Source organism: Meriones unguiculatus, chromosome 3 (assembly GCF_030254825.1).
Source record: "Meriones unguiculatus strain TT.TT164.6M chromosome 3, Bangor_MerUng_6.1, whole genome shotgun sequence".
Classification (NCBI taxonomy): Eukaryota; Metazoa; Chordata; class Mammalia; order Rodentia; family Muridae; genus Meriones; species Meriones unguiculatus.
The window spans coordinates 184,298,627-184,320,744 of record NC_083351.1 but is presented as its reverse complement, the minus strand read 5'-3'; the positions used below and the strand labels follow the sequence as shown (position 1 = coordinate 184,320,744).

Below are 22,118 nucleotides of genomic sequence, written 5' to 3'. Positions count from 1 at the left end.
CGTATAATTTTAGACAACAAGTACCAAATACTCCTCAAGGAATCCACCCATCTCTAAGTTGCTCAGTCCATTTTCAAAAGTCCCTGTCCTTCTGGGTTGCCACCAAGGAGGCCACTTGGAAATCTCAGTGCCCTTTCCTATAATGGAAATGACATTGTCCAAGAGAAACACACCAGCCACTAATTTTCCTTTTTACCCTGGGATCCTGTTTGTGATTATTTCTCTGAAGTGATTTTTAATTGTTTCATCTAAAAGGTATGCATCTTCTCTGTTCCCTCTGCCTCTTTATAGAGGCTTGTGAATTGGATCCAGCTATTAGTAGCACTTACTAATTTCCTCTGAGTCTTGCTGGCTGAAGTGCCAGGCTTGGAACAACTTTTAATTTTGTTTTTAATTAAATTTCAGTTGTTTCAAATCACTCACTTTCAATGCCATTTCTTTGCAGCCCTTAGAGATGGCAAGGGCCGTGCATTCAAGTTTTCGCACACTCACGGACTGATGTGAATGTATCCATGGCTAAAGACTGACTCCTGGCTGAGGGCCAGGGGAGGAACAAGCAATTAGCAAAGCAGAAGTGAGTCACAGAATGGGCTTTTGTTTGTGCTGTAATATCTTGAGCTAATTTGTTGCATAAGTGGGAGGCTTGGTTATTCTATTTGTTTTTCCCAAACTATATTTGAACAAGGCTGCATTCTCTTTTATTTCTTGATAGGATTATCAAATAGATGTAGGTAGTAATGGTTCTGAGACCACTAACATTTATTAAGCACTTATTATGTGTCAGGTAGTGTTTTAAACACTTTACATATATTGCCTCACTTACATTAAACGTGAGTAATTTGAAACACGGAAATTTAATTTACATATATTACTTCCCACATTCCTGTAAGATCATTATCCACATTTTTATAGTTGAGTAACCAAAGCCCATTTAAGTAGATAGTTATCATTTGGTTAGTTAGTGGCAGGGCCAGAACATGAATATTGGCTGCCTTGTTCTATATTTCTGCTTTTCACCACTGCCTTGGATTTGCTCTCTAACTCTACATACACAGTACAGCTTCATCATCTAAATGAATTTAACAGTGAGAAAGAGAACTCATCTACTAGTTTTTCACAAAAATGAAATTGACTGAACTTCATGTGTTCTTTCATGTGGCCTCCATGGTGCCCATTCCTGTTGTGTAAATCATGTATGCACCAGAGGGTCAATATGGAGACTCAGAATCTTAGCTTGGCTACTGAATTGTTTATTTCTTCAGACCCCTAACTCCCCAGAAAGGACAATTAAGCTTGAAAGCAAAAGTATATACTGTATGTTCTGGGCATCTGCTAATTTAGTTAAAATCATTGGCTAGACTGCTCGTTCTGGATGAAAACACATCAGTCTATTTCCTATTCCAGAAGCTTTGCTTACCTGTGATCTTCGCAGGAGACATGCTTTCACTAAGGCTACTGCTGCTCTCTTCCTGTTCTACTACTAGGCACACACATTCACACTTAAACACACACGTGCACGCACGCGCACACACACACACACGCATACAAACACACACACACACACACACACACACACACATACACACACACACGTCTTGCTTGGTACCCACAGCAGCTTCTTTCTTCCTCTAGCTCACTTGATTGTAGTTGGAATTATCTATATATTGGTAAAACTACTTGTTTCACACCCATCTTCTTAACACCATACATTTACTATAGATAAACACCTATCTTTTGGTTACTTGCTGAACACTAGGAGAGATACATAAGTGGTGAGCGCTAGACTTGTTAATCATTGGAATAAGCACATTAATTAGTTAAACGTGGTACTGCTGTTGGAAAGTAAAGTCCCGGAGATGAAGGAGAGAACCTGGAACCTGGAGCGTGTAGCTCAAGAGTCTAGTTTCAAACCTCTGTACCATGGACAAGGCAAGGAAAAGCACCTGTTTATTATCTTCAGCTTATTCATCTATGATCTAGGAGTGAAGGCTGCATATATGGAAGTATGATATAACTGAGTGTAACTTCTCTTAAAAACACTTTCTATAAGTTAACATACTTCTTTAAAATACTCCTAGAAACATTGCAACCATCCTGAAGATACCTGATAAGCTAGGGCCAGACAGAAGGAGAGGAGGACACCCTCTCTTAGTGGACTCGGAAGGGGGCAGGGAGGAGATGAGGGAGGGAGGGGAGGATTGGGAGGGAAAAAAGGAGTGGGATACATCTGGGATACAAGTGAATGTATAAAATTATTTAAAAATAAAAAATATTAATATAAAAATACTTCTAGAAAAGAAGCATTAATTTCCTCATAATTTTCAGATAAGTATGCAGAAACACAAAGTAAGCAATAAACTTATTCAAGGGCACACAGATACGAAAGAACTCTTGGCGACCTCAAAACCTTGAATAGCTCTTTCTGGAGAATGAAGTTTGGTGTTGGGTATTAAGGTCCACTAATCTTATGTGTTAATCCTGAAGCCCACAGGAGAATGTGATTTGGGAACTGTGTATTTTGCCTTTTTTCCTTCCGTTTGATAACATCTAAGGCAGTCCACACAGTGGCTGAAGTACCAGGGGTTGTTCACATGTTCATTCAGAATGTTTTACTGATTGCTAGGTGCTGAACACCATGATAAAAGATGTCCATTCAAAGGTATGTTGGGTATGGTTCTCCTGCAGAAAGTTCATTCTCTTCTTATGGAAGGAGTACCTGTATTCCTACATCCATTCTCATGGGCACACTCAGTGAGCATGTACTAAATTCAGATTCTTTGGAAATGATACAGCAGTAAGAAGAACGATGCCTATGCCAGGCCATCAGGGAAGATGCCAGGTTTATTAAATCATCTGGTTGCTGTAGCAGAAGCAATTTAAGGAAAGAACGGGTTACTTAGGCTCACTCTGAGAATAAGTATGTTCCATCCGAGCAGAGAAGATGTGGAGACAGATGCTTGAGGCAGCTGGGCACACTGTAGTCACCAACAGGAGCAGAGGTGAATGTTCGTACTCGGATGGCCTTCTCATTTCTGTTCACGCCCCCCGGTCATGCGCACATCTCTGCATTTAATTGCCTTAATCTTCCCCACCAAATTCATATAACTAGTATCTTCTCTACATACATGAGCAGATGTTTGTCTGCCAAGAGATCCTGTCAAACTGACAATCAATATTAGTCATCATAGTGTATCACTTTTATTTTTAATAAAGAGTTTGCTTGCAGACAGGCCAATGTAGACAAACATGGTTCATGGCCATGGATACTTAAGAATGTGTGGGCACAGACAAGGAAGTGAAAATCTCAAGGTTACCTATATGTGGAAGAAAAGGTACAGTAGTCCCTGAGGCCTGAATGGACCCCTTTCCTTCATATGAGCAAACTGTGGTTATACTTCTGGCAACAACAACAACAACAGAAAAGAGGATGTTTACTTCTTGGCCACTTAACCATTTACTACTACAACTTTATATCAACTCTACGTTTATTTTTTTCCCAAATTTCTAAGTAGAACAATGTTACTCACTATTAGTGTTATTACAAAATTGTGAGATAAGTATCAGCAAGAGACACATTCTAAGCATGTCCTCTGTCACATTTCCACATCCTCTCTGATGCTGCTGCTAACTCTTTGATATATATCCTTTGTGGATTTTTACTGCACACCTATGATACATACTGACTTGCTGTTTTATTTGTGATTGTTTCAACACTGAGATTGGATCCTATATTATTGGGCTGCTTGTCCTTCTCACCAATCACACTCTTCCCAATATGAGATCATGCACAGAGTGTGTGGTACTAGTTATTGTCCCATTTTCGAGAAGAGGAACCCCAAGTTCCACAAAATCAGGCAGTGAGCTTCGTCAGTCCTCCTGGCTTCAGAGCTGGACTCTTTCAAGCTGTCCCTTACGGAGTCCTTCTGACAGAAAGAACAAACTCATTCTTCATGCACCATGGACTAGAAACAAGGACCCCAGCCACAAGAAGCCCTACTTGAGCCCTAGATTCTTGTGTTTGATCTTCAAATGAAAATTTTATCCTGCGCTCCTTAATACTCACCGCAGGGTTAAGCAGGTGATCGGCTAATTGCTGAGGAAGCAACAGGGTGGATATGCTGCAGACCTCTTTTATCATGCCACCCCAAGTATCAATACATCCGGCAGCTATTCTCATCTGTGTGAGACAGTAAAAGCTGTTCCATCAACATGATTGTTGAGGCCTCTAGTTTTTGGAAGCTTTACCTCATGTAATCTTTTGTGCTATCATAAGACAATTAGATTAGGGCTCAGCATTAATTTGAATTATTGTCAAGTTTCCAGAAAATAACGCTTGGAAATATTACATTTCTTTGGAGGTATTTGCCATCAAATTACAAAGCTATGTCATCTACTACTGCTTTCTGTTCATAATACCACAGTATGCCTTATGTTTCAGCAATCCTCTTCAGAAGTGCAGTGATTACAGAATGAACTATAGGTGAATATTGGCATAAGCAAAGTAGAACAGAGCAAATTTTCTTATATGTGGACAAGTTTTTCTTGAAGTGAGAATAATGGAAAGCAGCCTAATAGTATTGAACATTATTATTTTTATTACAGAGTACATTCTAATTTTTAATCTCCAACAACAAATCTGTGTATTTCAGAACATTGTACATGTGAAGTTTGGAAGCCTTGGATTCTTTGTCTGTAAGATCGGAATACATATCATATTCTCCCCTCTAGTGATAGCTCTATGGTAATTTAAAGAATGGTATCAGTTGACAGTACAAATTTTCATCTGATAAATGCATTCAGTAAGTCAGGCACACACAGCCCCACAACTTGTACACAAATGCTACATGGTAAAGGTCTTTCACTCTCTTTTAGAGGAAGAGGCTGAGAAAAGAAATATGAATCATTTTTCAGAGCCACTCAGATAGTGAGTTGAAGGGAACCCATTTTGCCTAGGTCTGATGATTCCAACACCTGTGCTTTTTCATCTGAAACTTTTTCCAGATGAATGAAGAGTACAGATGGCAAGAACTCTAGAAAAAAAAAAAAAAAAAAAAAAAAGCAGGCAGGTACTTGGGTCTAATTTGGGTTGGTTGGCTTGAACCTGTGTTCAAGTAGTAATGAAACAGATCCAGGGAGGAATTGCTAATACGGTTATTCTTAGTGCTCACAGTTTGGAGCCGCCTTTGCAGAGAGCCGGTGATGTCTGTGCAGGCTCCTTGGGAGGAACATAGAGAAGCACATCTCATAGATGAAGGCAGAAACAAAGCAGAGGGAACGGAAAGGGGACGTGGTTAGGTCGGCAGATGCAGAGCAGCTCAAGGGCATGCACTCAGCTTTTACTGCAGTCACGATGCACACCTTACACACACATGCGTGGAATGTTTTTCTTCCAAACGTGCTGGTCTTAACTTTTACCAGACGTCCTTCTTGGGGGTCTGCCACTTCTATGGCGTGTGCTCACTCCTGTTCTGCCTAAGCCAACTTAGGGAATATTGTAAAAGTCACAGGAGTAGTTGCTTGGATGTGGTATAAGTGAGTCTAGAGGAAATGAGTAGGTAGGTGAGAACAAGGTGATTTTAAAAAGTGAAATAAATATTTTGCTGATTCCCAAGCAGACTACCGTATTGTATTAATTTAGGAGTCATTGTCTGCACAAAATATGATGATTCATAGAGTTGATGGACACATCACTATGCAAATATAAACATGTAAAAATTCTAGGACACAAAAATAATCAGTTCTGTTTATATAAGCATGTACATATGTATGTATGTATATAAACTATGGAATCATATACTAATATGTAGGTGTATAAATTTAATTATATGCAGAAATTGCTTACGCTGTGGATTTTCCAAAAATAGTACAGTGTAAATTTCTAGCCAGAGACTGTATTAGTCATAGCTAATTCACCTGAACTTACTTTGTTACATTGGAAACTGTGAACTGTATTCCCAAAATGTAGACAAAGAAATGAGTAGGCTTACAGGATTTATTCTTCTTACAATAACCAGAAACAAAGGGCTAGACCAGGCCTTGAGGCTCCCTTCTTTGACTCCTGACAGAACTCTCACCCAACTCTATTTTTATGCTCGTGTCTTATATTTTAGCTAACAGAAAGGAAAAGATCGTTTCCTGATATAAAAACAAAAAGGGGAGGGGGCTTCTGGGATCAGGAGCAAATGTCTACTGTATTTCCAGAACCACTAATCTAGGCCAATGGGATGACTCAGCAGATAAATACACTTGCCACCACGCCTAAGGACCCAAGTTTGATTCTGGCACCCACATTTTAGGAGAAATGCCAACATGGAAAGTTTCTTTGGTCTTCAATTTTCATGCTTCAGAATGTGCACCCTTTCCCCCTTCGATAGATAGATAGATAGATAGATAGATAGATAGATAGATAGATAGATAGATGATAGATAGATAGATGATGCATAGATATGTAATTTTTAAAAAAAAATTGAGAACCACTATTTTTAAGCCTAAGTAAATCCAATATGTAGATTGGATCTGACTCATAAATTCCCAGTATTGATGGGAAGACAGAGAGAACAAAAAATTAAGAGTAATTTCTAACTTGCATCAAAATTATTTCTTTAGAAATTTAAATGACTTTAAAAAAACACTATGTGACTTTGTTCTTTTTCCATTACCTAGCTTGGTATCAAAATTGTCATGTACCTTGGGGAAAATGCTCTTTTGATATAGCAAAACTTCAAATAGCTTTTGTCCAGACCCCAAACACCCCTTAATCAACTTGAAGCAAGACCAGGGGCATATAAAAGCATGTAGAACTCTGTGACAATCTGTTTTGGCCAGACTTTGATCACAGTTTGAGATGGGAAAGACAGAAAATGTTAAAAAAAAAAAAATTCAGCAGGAAATTCCACATGGTACTTCAGAGAAAAGCATGTTTAATGGGTTTGGGGAAAGTAATAAAACTGTGAGTAAACAACTGCTTTTCTTATGCAGAACTCTACATAGCCATTGGCCTCCCATCTCTATGGTCACTTTTCTCCCGCACCTGTGATGAGCTCGTAGGTGATTCTCCTGTGACGTGATACATGCTAAATCATTGCGCAAATATCATCATGTATACTTATACAAAGCTGAGTGGCTTCACTCCTACATATCTTGCCTGACTGTATGGTATATACTTTGCTCACATGGCTATGGTAAACAAAACACCAGAAAATTGAATTAAGAGTAAGGGAAAACAATATAATCTAGAGATTTGATAAAGATGAGATATATGTGTACACCGCTAATGTGTAACCCAAAATAATGTTTTGTAGGAAAGTGTCCCTTTAAAATTCAATAGGTGAATTATAATCCAAACATTATTTAAACTTGGAGTATAGTAAATATATAATACATTGCATTTATTTAGTAGCCTTCTTAAGTGTTAGGTATAAAATATAGTTGTATATACTATACTTTGTATGATCACCAACATGACCCCAGACACATGCATGACTCATGCAACTCTTGTCAGCATAATAGTTAGTTAGTAGGCAATAGGAATTCTCAGCTTCATTATAATTTTGAAGGACCAGTGCTGTATATGAGGTTTCTTTTTGCTCTTTATTCAATACATGATGGTACTTGGCCAATCCTCTTAGGCATACCTTTTCCTGCCTTTTGTTTGAGGTTTCATTATCTTGTAAAGGAGAACGTTTGACTGTAGTGTTCATCATCACTGAGGATTATCATGTGCCCAACGGGGTGAAAATGAGTTTGGGAGTAATGAAATGTGCTCCCTTTGTACACTGTAAAATAAGCCATAAATAAAGTGCAACAGTGGGTAAACAGTGTATCTTGATATTAAAGTGTCGCTGGAAAGAGATAGTTTGGATGAAAAAATCAGTAACGTTAGGAAATGATAAAGGAAGTGTTTGGGAACTTCTTTTAGATATCATGTATGACTCTCATAACATCATAAAGTCCTCATCTGTTACATGAATTCCCAAAGCATTATTCTAATTTTCACAAAATCTCTGTTTTTTGAAGAGGCTGACCATACAGTGTTTGCTGAAAACTGACCGTCTTTAAAATAACCACTGGACATTTTCAGTTTCTTCTTAGCTTCTAAAATTTTAACATTTGCATCTTATTCACATAATATAAATGTATATATTATAACCTACATACCACTTCTGTCTGTCCAGTGATGTTGGAGTGTTTAGAAACAGATTTGGTTTCTGAGAAATCGTGAAAAGTGCTTAGATCAAACAAAGATTGATCTTTAGAATTCTATGCATCTCTAAGAAGTACATGCATACTGAATTTCAACTATTGGCTTTGTCACACTATGTGTTCTATTGTATATATTTCAACCTTATCCTGAGAGGAATACCTGGGATTTCTTGATATTTAATAAAGCCTAATAATCAGAACACACATAAGAGATATTTGTCCAGCACAATGAAAGTAGTATATTAATTTTTTAAGATTGCTATAATAAAGCACCACTATCAGAGTGGCTGAGATGTTAGTAATGTCTTTTCTTATAGTAATGCAGTTAGCCATCAAAGTTCAAGGGGTTAGCAAGCCTGATTTCTTCTATCTCTGTCCATGGGATAGATGTCTGATTTCCTTTCCCATCTTCATATAGTCTCTCCTCCATGTACATGTGTGATTAATTTCTTCTATGTACACAAGCCATTCAGTCACATTCTGAGTCAATGCTTGTCAGGTCTGTATCATGTGAACTCAATAAGGAAACAATCCATCCCATAACAGAAACAGAAATCCATGGCTGAGAGCCTTATTTGAAAACTGGCCCACAAAAATGATGCTGCTCTCTGAGACCAGTTGCTCCCAACCACCTAGGTTGGCTTTGCTTCCTCTTAAAAAGCCCTTACAACTTTGTTTGATCAGCCACTTCATGTATCCACTTTTCAAAAAGTAGTAGGTGGCGGAATGTGGACAATACTAACCTATGGCTCCGTAAACTAGGGCAGGGGCCAGAGTGGACATATGCTCCGTATACCTGCTGGGCTGATAACAGATGTGCTCCTCACTTCCGCTTCTCAGTTTTTACATCATCATACTTCCAAGAATGACATTTCTCATAGGTCCGAGACCCCAACAGAGATAGGCTCCATGATGATGTGACTGAAGGGAGATTGCTTCTGATCATTTAATAGCCGAAGGGAGAAAACCAAGAGGACTGAAAAAGTGGGGCCAAAATCCTTCCTTCACTCCATTTATGGACAGCATCTGCTGGCCAGTCACCAGTGTGACCAGGGCCTTGTTTTGAGGTCGTTTATTCTCAGCTCTCATTGGTTTGGCTCGTGGTGCACAGTGTGATGAAAGGAATTTACAGCTGCGGCCTGTCTCGACAGGCAGTTTTTGTCTGGCGATACCTACTTCCATGGTATTTTTAGTTCTCATCTGTGGCTTTCTGTTTCTTTTGGGGGCTGCTGCGCCTCTGGCTTTTCAGAGAACATTATGGAGTGGCCTGAGCTTCCCAACTCACCCCTGATCTATTCTGCACAATTACAGAAGCAGGCTTATAATCAATGTAATTGAAGATCAGAGTTAATGAGGACCTCAGTGCCCGCGCAGTCCCCTGAGCAACACTGGGCTTCAGATTCTAGATAAGGAAATGATTGGGCTGAACTGAAAATCCATTTGGCTAATTAGATGATGTATATTCCCACAAGGCAGTGGGAGAAAAATGAATATATATGTATATATATTTAAAAATAAGGAAACATGACATTTTGAAGTTGAGATTTTGGCAGAGATTCATTTACGAGTCATTGCTCTCTGGGAGGATCTAAATGAGTATCTCAGAGAGGAATCTTCCATTGCCCAATAAGGGAGGGAAGGCTTTTAATCTAAAGCCAAGAAAATAAGACAGACACCAGAGGAAAATAAGAAGAACACGAGACGCAAGAAATAACACATTTTTATTTCCTTTCGATGTAGTTTTCATTCCCGTAGAAATGTGACAATTTATTCAGAGAGCTGTTTGACACTCATTTAGCTTCCCCATGCATCCTTTCTCCTAGCTCTACCTTGTATTTATTTTCAGACCCTCTCCCCACATCCAAATGTCTTCTGAACCCCATCACACATTAAGAACTGTGCTGATCATGAGTTAGACAACACATGAGTTTAAAAAGTGATGAATCTAGGAGAAACACAGGTAAAGGACAAATTATGACAGGCACACAGGCTTTGTCTCAGACTTGCGTTCTGACCTCCATCTCTGCTGTTGTCAAGCACTGTATTTTATTCAACTAGAGTCTGGTATAGGGCTTCCTAATAAGTTTGTATTCAAAGGCACAGACAAATGAGTTGATGGCATGCTGTATGTAAGTGCACACTGGATAAAATTTTCTCATAAGTATGGCAAGAGAGATTGAATTGAGAGATATGAAGCAGGTCTGGCTTACAGCTAAACTTGGTGAATTTGCTGCATACTACCCAAGCCCCTAGTTCTTCATGCTCTGCCCCTGTAACCCCTTCTGATTGATCTTTGCATGTAAGTTTAAGATAAAGGCCAGTTCTCAAGGCTTGCTTCTTTGTTTTACCTCACTTTTTCCAAGGGGGAAACACATCTTTTTAGGTAATCTTCACCACACTCCGGTTTGTGCGGTACATACTTGTGCATGCATTTCACCTACATTATTTAGCTCATAATGTTCTCAGTAGCCCCAGCTCATTCTCCAGTCCCTACGGAATCATCTTTCATGGGAAGGACTTTACTAAGTATTAGACAAATAAGCACTTTATACTCAGCACCATCTTTCTGATACAACATGTCTTTTGCATCTCCTTGCTCCCTCACTACCTTCCTCACTTAGATTTGTATTTTACTCATGCATATCTCAAGCCCATGAAGGTGAGTCACCTCCCTCAAGTGAAGTTCAGTTGTTTAGTTTGAAAGTGTTGAGACTCTTTTTTTTTTTTTTTTTTTTTTTTTGATGGTGACTGCTGGATTTATTGAGGATTTCTATGCCAGGCATGCTTCCATGTAGTGTTAAATAGACAAAACCAATTGGTGAGGTGAGGACTTGTATCAGGCCAGTTTTACAGATGAAGAAACTCAGGCACTGAAAGGCAAAGCAACTTCCCCAAGGCCACACAGAGAAAAAAAGCATTTGGTTCTTACCCACCATACAGGTGGGCTTTACCACTTCCAGTTCCTTCTAATCTGCAGCGTCCTCACTTCTCATTTCTTCATCTCCTTGTGTTCCAAGTGTTTCATGTGGTTCTTGGTAAGACTTCTATTAGGTCTGTTGAGACTCTTAACGAGCTAGCCTTATTGTCTACATTTCATAGAGTGCAAATACAGTTAACCTGAACCAGTGAGACAGTCTTTCTACTTCACAACCCCAGGAAGAGGTGAGTTGAAGGTCTCTGTAGACAGACATGAAACTTGATTTTATTAATTTACTTTAACAGTCACTAAATCTCTAACATGTGAAAAGCATTTTGCTGAGAGCTGGATCAGTAAGGACTAATGCATCACTATGTGCTCCTCATAGGAAGTCCGAGTCCATCAGGGGAAGGAAAACACCTCCAGCACTATGTGCTCTAGAGTCACTAAAGTGAGTATCCAGCGTGCTGGAGGCAGAGTAGCAGGACCACAGAATGCAACCTTGCCAGAGTTCCTGTTTCTCAAGAAAGCCTGAAATAACTGAGAAAACCATAGCTTTAGAAACTCAAACTTTTCTTTCTGTTTTCACTCCTGCCCCTGCACCTTGGTAGGGTCAAATTTTCTCAGTAGCTTACCTGTCTTCTGTGAAAGAAGAAAATGACCACCCCACCAGATTGTTTAAAGTGAGCAAAATGTGTAACATATTGATCTCCAAATGAACAAACATAACACTCAAAGGATAATAATCCCCCTCTGCTGTCAAAACATCTGAACAACTCTGCACAATATCATTTCAAAGAGGTTAATTATAGCCTACTGACATAGGCCATTTATGATGCTGAAACAAACCCAGGGTGCTAGTACCTTATAAACAATATAAGTGTATTTCTTTTTTTTTCTTTTTCTTATCATTTGTTTATTATTTAAATTCTTTATTAATTACACTTTATTCACTTTGTATCCCCCCTGTGGTTCCCTCCCTTCTCCCATCCCAATCCCTCCCTTCCTCCACTCTGCATAAATGCCCCTTCCCAAGTCCACTGATAGGGGAGGTCTTCTTTTCCTTCCTTCTGATGGCAGTCAATTAGGTCTCATCAGGAGTGGCTGCATTGTCTTCTTCTGTGGCCTGGTAATACTGCTTCCCCCTCAGGGGGAGGTAATTAAAGAGCAGGCCAATCAGTTCATGTCAGAGACAGTCTCTGTTCCTATTACAATGGAATCCACTTGGATACTGAACTGCCATGGGCTACATCTGTGCAGGGGTCTTAGGTTATCTCCATGCATAGTCCTTGGTTGGAGTATCAGTCTCAGCAAAGACCCCTGTGCTCAGATTTTTTAGTCCTGTTGCTCTCCTTGTGGAGTTCCTGTCCTCTCCAGATCTTACTGTTTCCCACTTCTTTCCTAAGATTCCTGCATTCTGCCCAAAGGTTGCCCATAAGTCTCAGCATCTGCATTGATAGTCTGCAGAGCAAAGCCTTTCAGAGGTCCTCTGTGTCAGGCTCCTGACTTGTTCCCTCTTTTCTGCTTCTTCTGATATCTTCACCAACCCTATATCTGACAGAGGACTAATATCCAGTACATGTAAAGAACTAAAGAAGTTAAACAGAAAATAAATCAAGTAATCCAATTAAAAAATGGAATACAGAGCTAAACAGAGAATTCTCAATAGAGGAATATCGAATGGCAGAGAAACACTTAAAGAAATGCTCAACCTCATTAAGCATCAGGGAAATGCAAATCAAAACAGCCCTAAGATTTCACCTTACACCCATCAGAATGGCTAAGATCAAAAACAAAAGAGACAACACATGCTGGAGAGATTGTGGAAAAAGGGGAACCCTCCTCCACTGCTGGTGGGAATGTAAACTTGTACAACCACTCTGGAAAGCAATCTGGCACTTTTTCAGACAACTAGGAATAGCACTTCCTCAAGATCCAGCCATACCACTCCTAGGCATATACCCAAAAGAGTCTCAAGTACACAATAAGGACATTTGCTTAACCATGTTTGTAGCAGCCTTATTTGTAATAGCCAGAAGCTGGAAACAGCCCAGATGCCCCTCAGTGGAGGAATGGATGCACAAATTGTGGTATATCTACAGAATGGAATATTATTCAGCAGTAAAAAAACAAGGAAATCATGAAATGTGCAGGTAAATGGTGGGATCTGGAAAAGATCATCCTGAGTGAGCTATCCCAGAATCAGAAAGATGCACACGGTATATGCTCACTCATATAGACATATAATATAGGATAAACCTACTAAAATCTGTACACCTAAAGAAACTAATCAAGAGGGAGGACTCTTGCTAAAATGCTCAGTTCCTATCCAGAAAGTCAAAGAGGGTGGACATGAGTATATTTAAAGGCTCTGAAATCTGAAGTGTCCAAGATCAGAATGGTGTCAGGCTTGGTGTCGGCCAAGGGTTAGCCTCCTTGTTCACTGTGGGCTATCCTTCCTTGGTGTTCAAAGCAGCTTTCTGAAGTCTTTAGTAAGGACACTAATCCCAGTGGTCAGAACTCGATCTTCATGACCCAGTTATCTCTAAAAGGCCCAGCCTTCAAATGTGGGCAGCCTCTTGCTCCTTTTTTTCCAGTCCAATGTTCCAACTCATATTTCTCATATTTGAAATCTCTGAATATTGTGTGGAGAGCTTTGAAGTTCATAAGAAATCCAAATAATAATCAAAATTATTCCCATTAGCCAATTGCACAGGGCACCTAAGATGCCATCTGATTTAGTGGATTTGCTATGCTATATCCCTATCTCCATGAAACATCGCAGTACTTGTTCTCCAAATTGCAAGGGATGCTGGTGGTTGCCCTGCTCAGCTGAGTGTCCATTGAATGAGCATACTCCATTTTGTTTCACCCAAGGTTATGTCCCCTTCTTAGAGATAGACTATTGTCTCTGACTGGGCAATGTGTAGGTACAAAGGCTTGTCTTGATTTGAAACCTGTGTGAAGGACCATCCACAGCCATAGTGTCCTACGCAATCAGTAGAGGGTTTTTCTGCATCCTCATGGCAATTTGACTTCTCCTTCCATGTCATTTCACTTTGCCAACTCCCTTTCAAGACAATACCAGTTAAGTACCCCCATGCCAGTTTCTTCCTTTGAGTCTTGAGGCAGTGCTGATTAAGACAGATGTGTTGTCTTAAGTAACCTTGATATCAGCATCTGGGTGGATTCTCTACCTAGGCTATTTACATGTAGTGACTGCGAGAGATTTTTTTTCCTTCTCAAAGTTATACAGCTAGTAAGTAACACCATGAGAATCAGAACTCACATCTCACTGGTTTTTCTCTTTATCACAGCACTGTGTAGTTTCTGAAGCAGAAGGATTAACCAGACTCAGCCCTGGGACACAATTCAATATCTATCCCTCAGTCTTTAGTGAGAATAAATACAAGAATTATCCATTTAAACAGCATGACTGTGCTTTTGAAAAGAAAAATCTGCAGTTGATACTGATGTGTAGTGCCTTGCTCAAGGACCCATGTGACATGTTTCTGTTCGGGCTTTGTTCCAGTGGAGGAAATGTGGCTTTGCAGATAGATTTGCATAGCTTTCCTTGCCAGAAGTTTGAAATATAGAATCGAACAGACTCATTTCTTTTTTTGCTTTTTTACCTTTGGCTGCCAAGGACTGTATGGCCACCTTCTAACATGGTCATTTTTTTATCTCAGCTTGATATCACTTATCTACTGCTGTTTCACGTGGATGCTTCTGGCAATCATGATGAAAATCATGTTGTGTCCTACGCTTTTCCATAGAATGATAGGCATTCAGTGTCTGTGTGATTTAAAGAATGAAAGCATTAGTCTTTGGTCTCAGATACTTAGGCATCCAGGCAGGGATTAATGTGACCTCTCCTCCATGACCATTTTCCACTGGACCACAACAAATGATCTGATCCAAGATGAGCCCAATCATAGGCCAAGAACAGTGTTTAATATGATCTGACAGAGAAGCCCCTAGTAGATGCAAAGGATGCTTAAAAACTGAGAAGCTCTTTGGAAAACTTGAATTTCTTCCCTGGAAAATCTAGACGGGTTTTTTTTTTTTTGTTTGTTTGTTTGTTTGTTTGTTTCCTGATGTGATAAAGAGAAACAAATAGTTTAGGAAGGCTTAGTTATATTAACTTTAGGACAGAATTTTCTGTTCTTACTTAGTACTATTAAAATTCCTATTTTCACTCTGGGAAGCTTACCCTTTTCTTTGTGTAATTGTTGCAAACATGTGTTCATCATTTTCAATATTATTGTAGCCAATATGAAGGGGCTTTTTGTTTCCTACAAATTGGGTGTACATATGAGCGTATGTAAATTTGTATAGAATGTATATGTGTATGTGTAAACACTGCATGTATAATCATACAGTAATTACATTGAAATGCATAATGTGTAGCATGTGTGTGCATATATGATATCTCTTATGACATAATTAGATTGCAAAGCTAGAGGCTTTTTGACCTACATAAGTTTCTAGGAAATTATTTAAGCCTTCATTGGAAGACAGGTTGGTTAAAAACAAAAGCAAACAAACAAAACTTAAATCTTAGGTTCTCCTGCCTTTTATGCCCATTTGTAAAGATCTAACTGGAAGTGAGTCATAGCTGCCTTTCTAGTGGAGCTTGATGTGATCCTTTGATCCCAACCCCTTCCTGCTTCTCTTTCTATAGTTTACAAACACCAGACATCAAGATTTCTTTGTTTGCTTGCTTGCTTTTTTGAGACAGGGTCTCCCTCTACATCTCTGGCTGACCTGAAACTCATCGCATAGATCTTACTGGCTTGGAACTTACCTTTGTCTTCTGGGTACTGGGATTCTAGGCATGTGCCACCCAGCCCAGTATTAAGGTGTGTGCGTGTGTGCGTGTGTGTGTGTGCGTGCGTGCGTGTGTGTGTGTGTGTGCGTGCGTGCGTGCGTGCGTGTGTGTGCGTGTGTGTGTGTGTGTGTGTACTTGCGCATATGTGCACACGCACATGCGTGTTTGCATGCACGTGTAGTGTCTTTCCTTCAAGGCTCTGGAAAATTCTTTAAAATCCCTCATCTACCATAATCTACATTTCTACCCCTTTATCTCCTTCAGAATAAAACAAATGGAGTTGAGCGTATAGCTCAGTAGTAGAACAGGCACCTAGTTTAAGCGTGAGTCCCTAGTTTTGAACCACAGCACCGCAAAAGCAAGAACTACAGAACATATAGCACACCCTAGAGGAGACGGGGCTTGGTTTGTTTCTTATTCTTCATGTAGCTGTCCCCACTCAGCTGTGGTGCACACTAGCACGCTCTCTTCTAAAGGAATGCCACAGGAATGCCAGAGTGACAGGGGCAGCCAATTTTTCTTTTGAATTTTAACTTTTTTTTTTTTTTTTAACTAGAGCCAGTCAGGCACTGTCTACATAACTTGCATAAATCTATTTCATTCTCACACTTGAGGGGGGCTCTCGTTAATATTTGCATTTCCAGATGAAGCAGTTAAGGCCAGTGTAAGTAAGTGATTTAGGCAAAGTCAAAGTCTAAAAGGCAAACTCCGGATCTGAACCCAGTCTTCAGGACTCTTATCCACTAGCCTGCATGGGTTCACGTTGACTTTCACACCAGAATGACACACGGTTAATGTTCTTCAGTTGTTCTTAGGGAAGTGAGAAGTACTGATCGCAGGTAGATTATTTGCACCTTTGGTTCTCTAGCACCAGCGATGGCTCTGTGTTCCCTCCACAGGTAGCAGTTTCGTGGTGAGCGAAGGGAGCTACCTGGATATCTCTGACTGGCTGAACCCTGCCAAGCTATCCCTGTACTACCAGATCAACGCCACCTCCCCGTGGGTGAGAGACCTCTGTGGGCAGAGGACGACAGACGCCTGTGAACAGCTCTGTGACCCAGAAACCGGTGAGTCCTGAGGTGTGGGACTGGAGAGGAGGATGATCTCTCTTCAAGGTGACTCTGCAGTCTTTCTACTTAAATTATCAGGGATTGCTGGGCCGCTGACCAGGGTTGTAAAGGTCTTTCAGCTCAATCAATTGTTTAAACCATGTGCTGCCATTTCCTGGTAAGGAAGGAAATTATTGGAAAACCACAGAAACTCAGAGTTAGAAAAGACCGCGAAGGGCATCAAGGCCATCCTCAGCAAGGCAGACTGTCTGAGCGTCATCACACTGTGCTGGGCGTAGATCCTGTTTACTCTCAGATCCAATCCATAGTCTTCAGCAAGACACTACCTATCATTCAACAGTAACAAAGAGTACCTAACACACAAACTTTCTGATGAGCTTAAAGAAATAAATAAGAAGAAATAGACTATCACATGGCAAGAAAGCAAAGGGTATAGGGATATAGGGGGAGAAAGGATATAAGGATAGGGGGAGAAAGGAGACCAGTAAAAGTTGGCATAGGTGGTAAATAAAAACAAAATAAAATGTTAGATGTATGAAGATACCAAAATAAGCCTCATTTCTTTGTATGATTTTTTATAAAATAATAATGAAAAATTTAAATTTAATGAGATAATATACAGAATTTTCTCCATGTACTTGTTTGTACATCCAACTGACAGGATTATTTTGTAAGCTGACATATTTTTAGGCAACTTCTCTGCCTAATGTAATCTACATATGAGTGTAAAAAAGAACACCCAATCTGCAGTCTCATATGGTAGACCAAACTTATGTATGTCTATTTTAAATTAATGAAAATAAAATAATGTTAAATATTTATATCCTCAGTCACATTAGCCAAATTTCAAGAATTCCATGACTCTATATGACTAATGACTACCTTCTTATACAGCACACATAAGGAACTTTAGAAAGGTCTATTGGGCAATGCTATGAGACAAACATTAATAGACATAGGTATAAATAGAAATAGATATAGATAGACCTATACAAATAGATACACATGTAGGGAGGGATAGCTAGATGTCAAAGTCTATGCACTGTTAAACTTGAAGGAAAGGGGAACTTAATCACTGTAGACAGCAAGGCTCTCTGGGAAGGTGTTATCTGAGCAGACACCTCACAATGAGAATGGATGAAACCATGTCACTCTGGTAAAAAGTCTTCTAAATAGAAGGTCCTGCATGCACCAATCCTTTGCAACAGAAACTCACAAATAAGTCATGTGATGGACACTGGTAGGGAGTCCCAGGTGGGTAGAGGGAAGGGAAGAATACGGAGTACAGTGCGAGTTTGTATTTGTGGGTATAAAGGTAGGTCAGACTTTGCATAGGATACGAACCTTTAGTGAAATGAAAGTCATTGAATGTTTCTGAGCAAAGGAGCCTGTAAGCATGGGTTCTGGCCAATACTTTAACTGATCCACTCTGGCTACGGTGTGAGAAAATTTTTCTGAGATGTCAAAACATGATATGACTATAATCTAGGCAAGAGTTGGTAATAGCTTAGACCATGAGATGAATGGAAGAAAATAGTGAGATATTAACAGATGCTGGATGACTTTAGTATAGGCTTGACAGCATTTGTTATTAGATATGAGGTGTGAGAAATGGAATGCAGTCAAAGATGATTGCAAATTTTCCAGTCTGAATGGTGGGATGAATCCAGTTACCATTTCCTGAGTCAGGCATGCCGTGGGAGGTCAGGGTTGGGTGAGAGGTATAAAGAGCATATTTGTGGTTATTAGTCTAAGGAAATTGCCACATATTACACAGGAGTAGAGAATGAACACTTGGCTTTGCTCTTGAGATCTGCTGACTGTTGATGCTCTATACATAGCAGCTAGTAGTCCTATCCTCCTGAGAAAAGAAAGGGACCTGGGTGGCCCCTCTCCAGTGTACCTTCACACTTTATATAATGAATAGAATGATGCTGAGGTATCTCATAAAAGAAACTTACTTATACTGGCAGATGCCCCACCCCCATGGCTTTTGTCTGATCTGTCTACATCCTTCCTGCCTGACAATTGCTCTCAACTTTGCACTTTCCTACAGTCTTATGGAAAACATAGCTTGGGGTTGCTATATATTCTTCAGGTGAAAGCCACAAATTCTTTTTTTTTTTACATTTTTTTCATTTTCTTTTTTTTATTCTTTATTAATTACACTTTATTCACTTTGTATCCCCCCTGTGGTTCCCTCCCTTCTCCCATCCCAATCCCTCCCTTACTCTACCCTCTGCATGCTTGCCCCTGCCCAAATCCACTGATAGGGGAGGTCTTCTTTTTTTTCCTTCTGATCCTAGTCTACTAGGTCTCATCAGGAGTGGCTGTATTGTCTTCTTCTGTGGCCTGGTAATGATGCTTCCCCCTCAGGGGGAGGTAATTAAAGAGCAGGCCAATCAGTTCAAGTCAGAGACAGTCCCTGTTCCTATTACAATGGAACCCACTTGGATACTGAACTGTCATGGGCTACATCTGTTCAGGGGTCTTAGGTTATCTCCATGCATAGTCCTTGGTTGGAGTATCAGTCTCAGCAAAGACCCCTGTGCTCAGATTTTTTAGTCCTGTTGCTCTCCTTGTGGAGTTCCTGTCCTCTCCAGATCTTACTGTTTCCCACTTCTTTCCTAAGATTCCTGCATTCTGCGCAAAGGTTGCCTTAAGTCTCAGCATCTGCATTGATAGTCCACAGGGCAGAGCCTTTCAGAGGTCCTCTGTGTCAGGCTCCTGACTTGTTCCCTCTTTTCTGCTGCTTCTGATGTCCATCCTCTTTGCCTTTCTGGATAGGAATTGAGCATTTTAGCAAGAGTCCTCCCTCTTGATTAGTTTCTTTAGGTGTACAGATTTTAGTAGGTTTATCCTTTATTATGTGCTATATGAGTGAGTATATACTGTGTGCATCTTTCTGCTTCTGGGATAGCTCAGTCAGGATGATCTTTTCTAGATCCCACCATTTACTTGCAAATTTCATGGTTTCCTTGTTTTTTATTGCTGAGTAATATTCCGTTGTGTAGATATACCACAATTTGTGCATCCATTCCTCCACTGAGGGGCATCTGGGCTGTTTCCAGCTTCTGGCTATTACAAATAAGGCTGCTACAAACATGATTGAGCAAATGTCCTTATTGTGTACTTGAGACTCTTTTGGGTATATGCCTAGGAGTGGTATAGCTGGATCTTGAGGAAGTGCTGTTCATAGTTGTCTGAGAAAGCGCCAGATTGCTTTCCAGAGTGGTTGTACAAGTTTATATTCCCACCAGCAGTAGAGGAGGGTTCCCCTTTCTCCACAACCTCTCCAGCATGTGTTGTCTCTTTTGTTTTTGATCTTAGCCATTCTGATGGGTGTAAGGTGAAATCTTAGGGCTGTTTTGATTTGCATTTCCCTGATGCTTAATGAGATTGAGCATTTCTTTAAGTGTTTCTCTGCCATTCCATATTCCTCTATTGAGAATTCTCTGTTTAGCTCTGTATTCCATTTTTTAATTGGATTACTTGATTTATTTTCTGTTTAACTTCTTTAGTTCTTTACATATACTGAATATTAGTCCTCTGTCAGATATAGGGTTGATGAAGATCCTTTCCCAATCTGTAGGCTGTCGTTTTGTTCTGAGGACAGTGTCTTTTGCTTTACAGAAGCTTTTCAGTTTCATGAGGTCCCATTTATTGATTCTTGCTCATAGAACCTGTGCTGTTGGTGTTCTCTTCAGGAAGTTGTCTCCTGTGCCAATGAGTTCAAGGATCTTCCACACTTTTTCTTCTAAGCGGTTTAGTGTGTCTGGTTTTATGTTGAGGTCTTTAATCCACTTGGACTTTAGTTTTGTGCAGAGTGATAAGTATGGGTTTATTTGCATTTTTCTACACATAGACATCCAGTTAGACCAGCACCATTTGTTGAAGATGCAGTCTTTTTTCCATTGCATGGTTTTGGCATCTTTGTCAAAAATCAGGTGTCCTTAAGTGTGTGGATTTATGTCAGGGTCTTCTATTCAATTCCCTTGATCCACCAGTCTGTTTCTATGCTGGTACCATGCAGTTGTTAGTATTGTTGCTCTATAGTACAGCTTGAGATCAGGAACAGAGATACCTCCTCAATATCTTTTACTGTAGAGAATTGTTTTAGCAATTCTGGGTTTCTTGTTGTTCCATATGAAGGTGAGAATTTTTCTTTCAAGAAAAAAAGGCCAGAAATTCTTTATGCCACAAACAGGAAATAAAATCAATGGCTTACTGCATAAGAATTATGAATAGGAAGTATATGATATGTCAGGAGGCTAGCTTTCCTGTGGTCCCTCATTGCAAACAGGATGCAATGATGTTAGGGTAGGACAAGTAGCTGTGTATATTGGTAAATAGTATTTGGGTACTTTAAATTCATCATTAAGTGTTTGAACTGTTTAAAGCTATTGGCCCAAAGATAGATGCAGATCTTAGTCTGCTGGTAGAGAAGGTGCCTCCAAGTTCTGAACTCTGCTCATTGTCCTGAACCATATGGTTGCTGCTCTCTGTGTCTAATGGCTCTGCAGCCATCTCCTGGATGATTCCTCATATCTGGGTATCTGTCCAATGTCTGAATCAATCTTATTGAGGACTTAGGAGAGGGTCAACTATAAACTGTGTCAAAGTGAGTGAATTTTGCTTCATATATAAAAATAAGTAAACTAACATTCAAAATGGAAGCCAAAATAACATAATAATTCACTACAGGTACATGATTCAAAGAGGAGTCTTGAACAGATACAGAAATTTTTATTCAATAGTATATATACTGTATACAAGCCTAAGAGATGCTATATTACTCAAAATGAATAGATAATGCATGACCAATACAACATTACAAATGGTATTCAGTACATGACAGTTTTTTTGTTTTGTTTTTTTATCTACAAATAGGAAAACAGGGAGCTGATAAAAGAAGGGACTGCCAAAGTTACAAAGGACTCTAGAAACTCAGCTACACCTCAGTCTCTTGACTGTCACTGTTTGTGTTAACCTCTTTGCTTTGAAACTGCAAACTGAACCCCTTTATACAGACGATATGGCAGAAGACAGGGGTCACTGTGCTCTGTGGAGTCACTGTAGTCTGGAGAAGCTTCAGTCC

General features: G+C 39.8%; 1 protein-coding gene across 4 annotated transcripts in view; it reads left to right on the top strand.

The window, feature by feature from the left end:
* Positions 1–22,118, top strand: part of Astn2 (astrotactin 2) — a 995,804-nt gene that overhangs the window by 405,374 nt on the left and 568,312 nt on the right. For all 4 annotated transcript variants that reach the window (XM_060381206.1, XM_060381207.1, XM_060381208.1 and 1 more), the window contains one exon: positions 16,850–17,017. In XM_060381206.1, the coding sequence (XP_060237189.1) occupies positions 16,850–17,017 (168 nt within the window). The remainder of the gene's footprint in view (positions 1–16,849; positions 17,018–22,118) is intronic.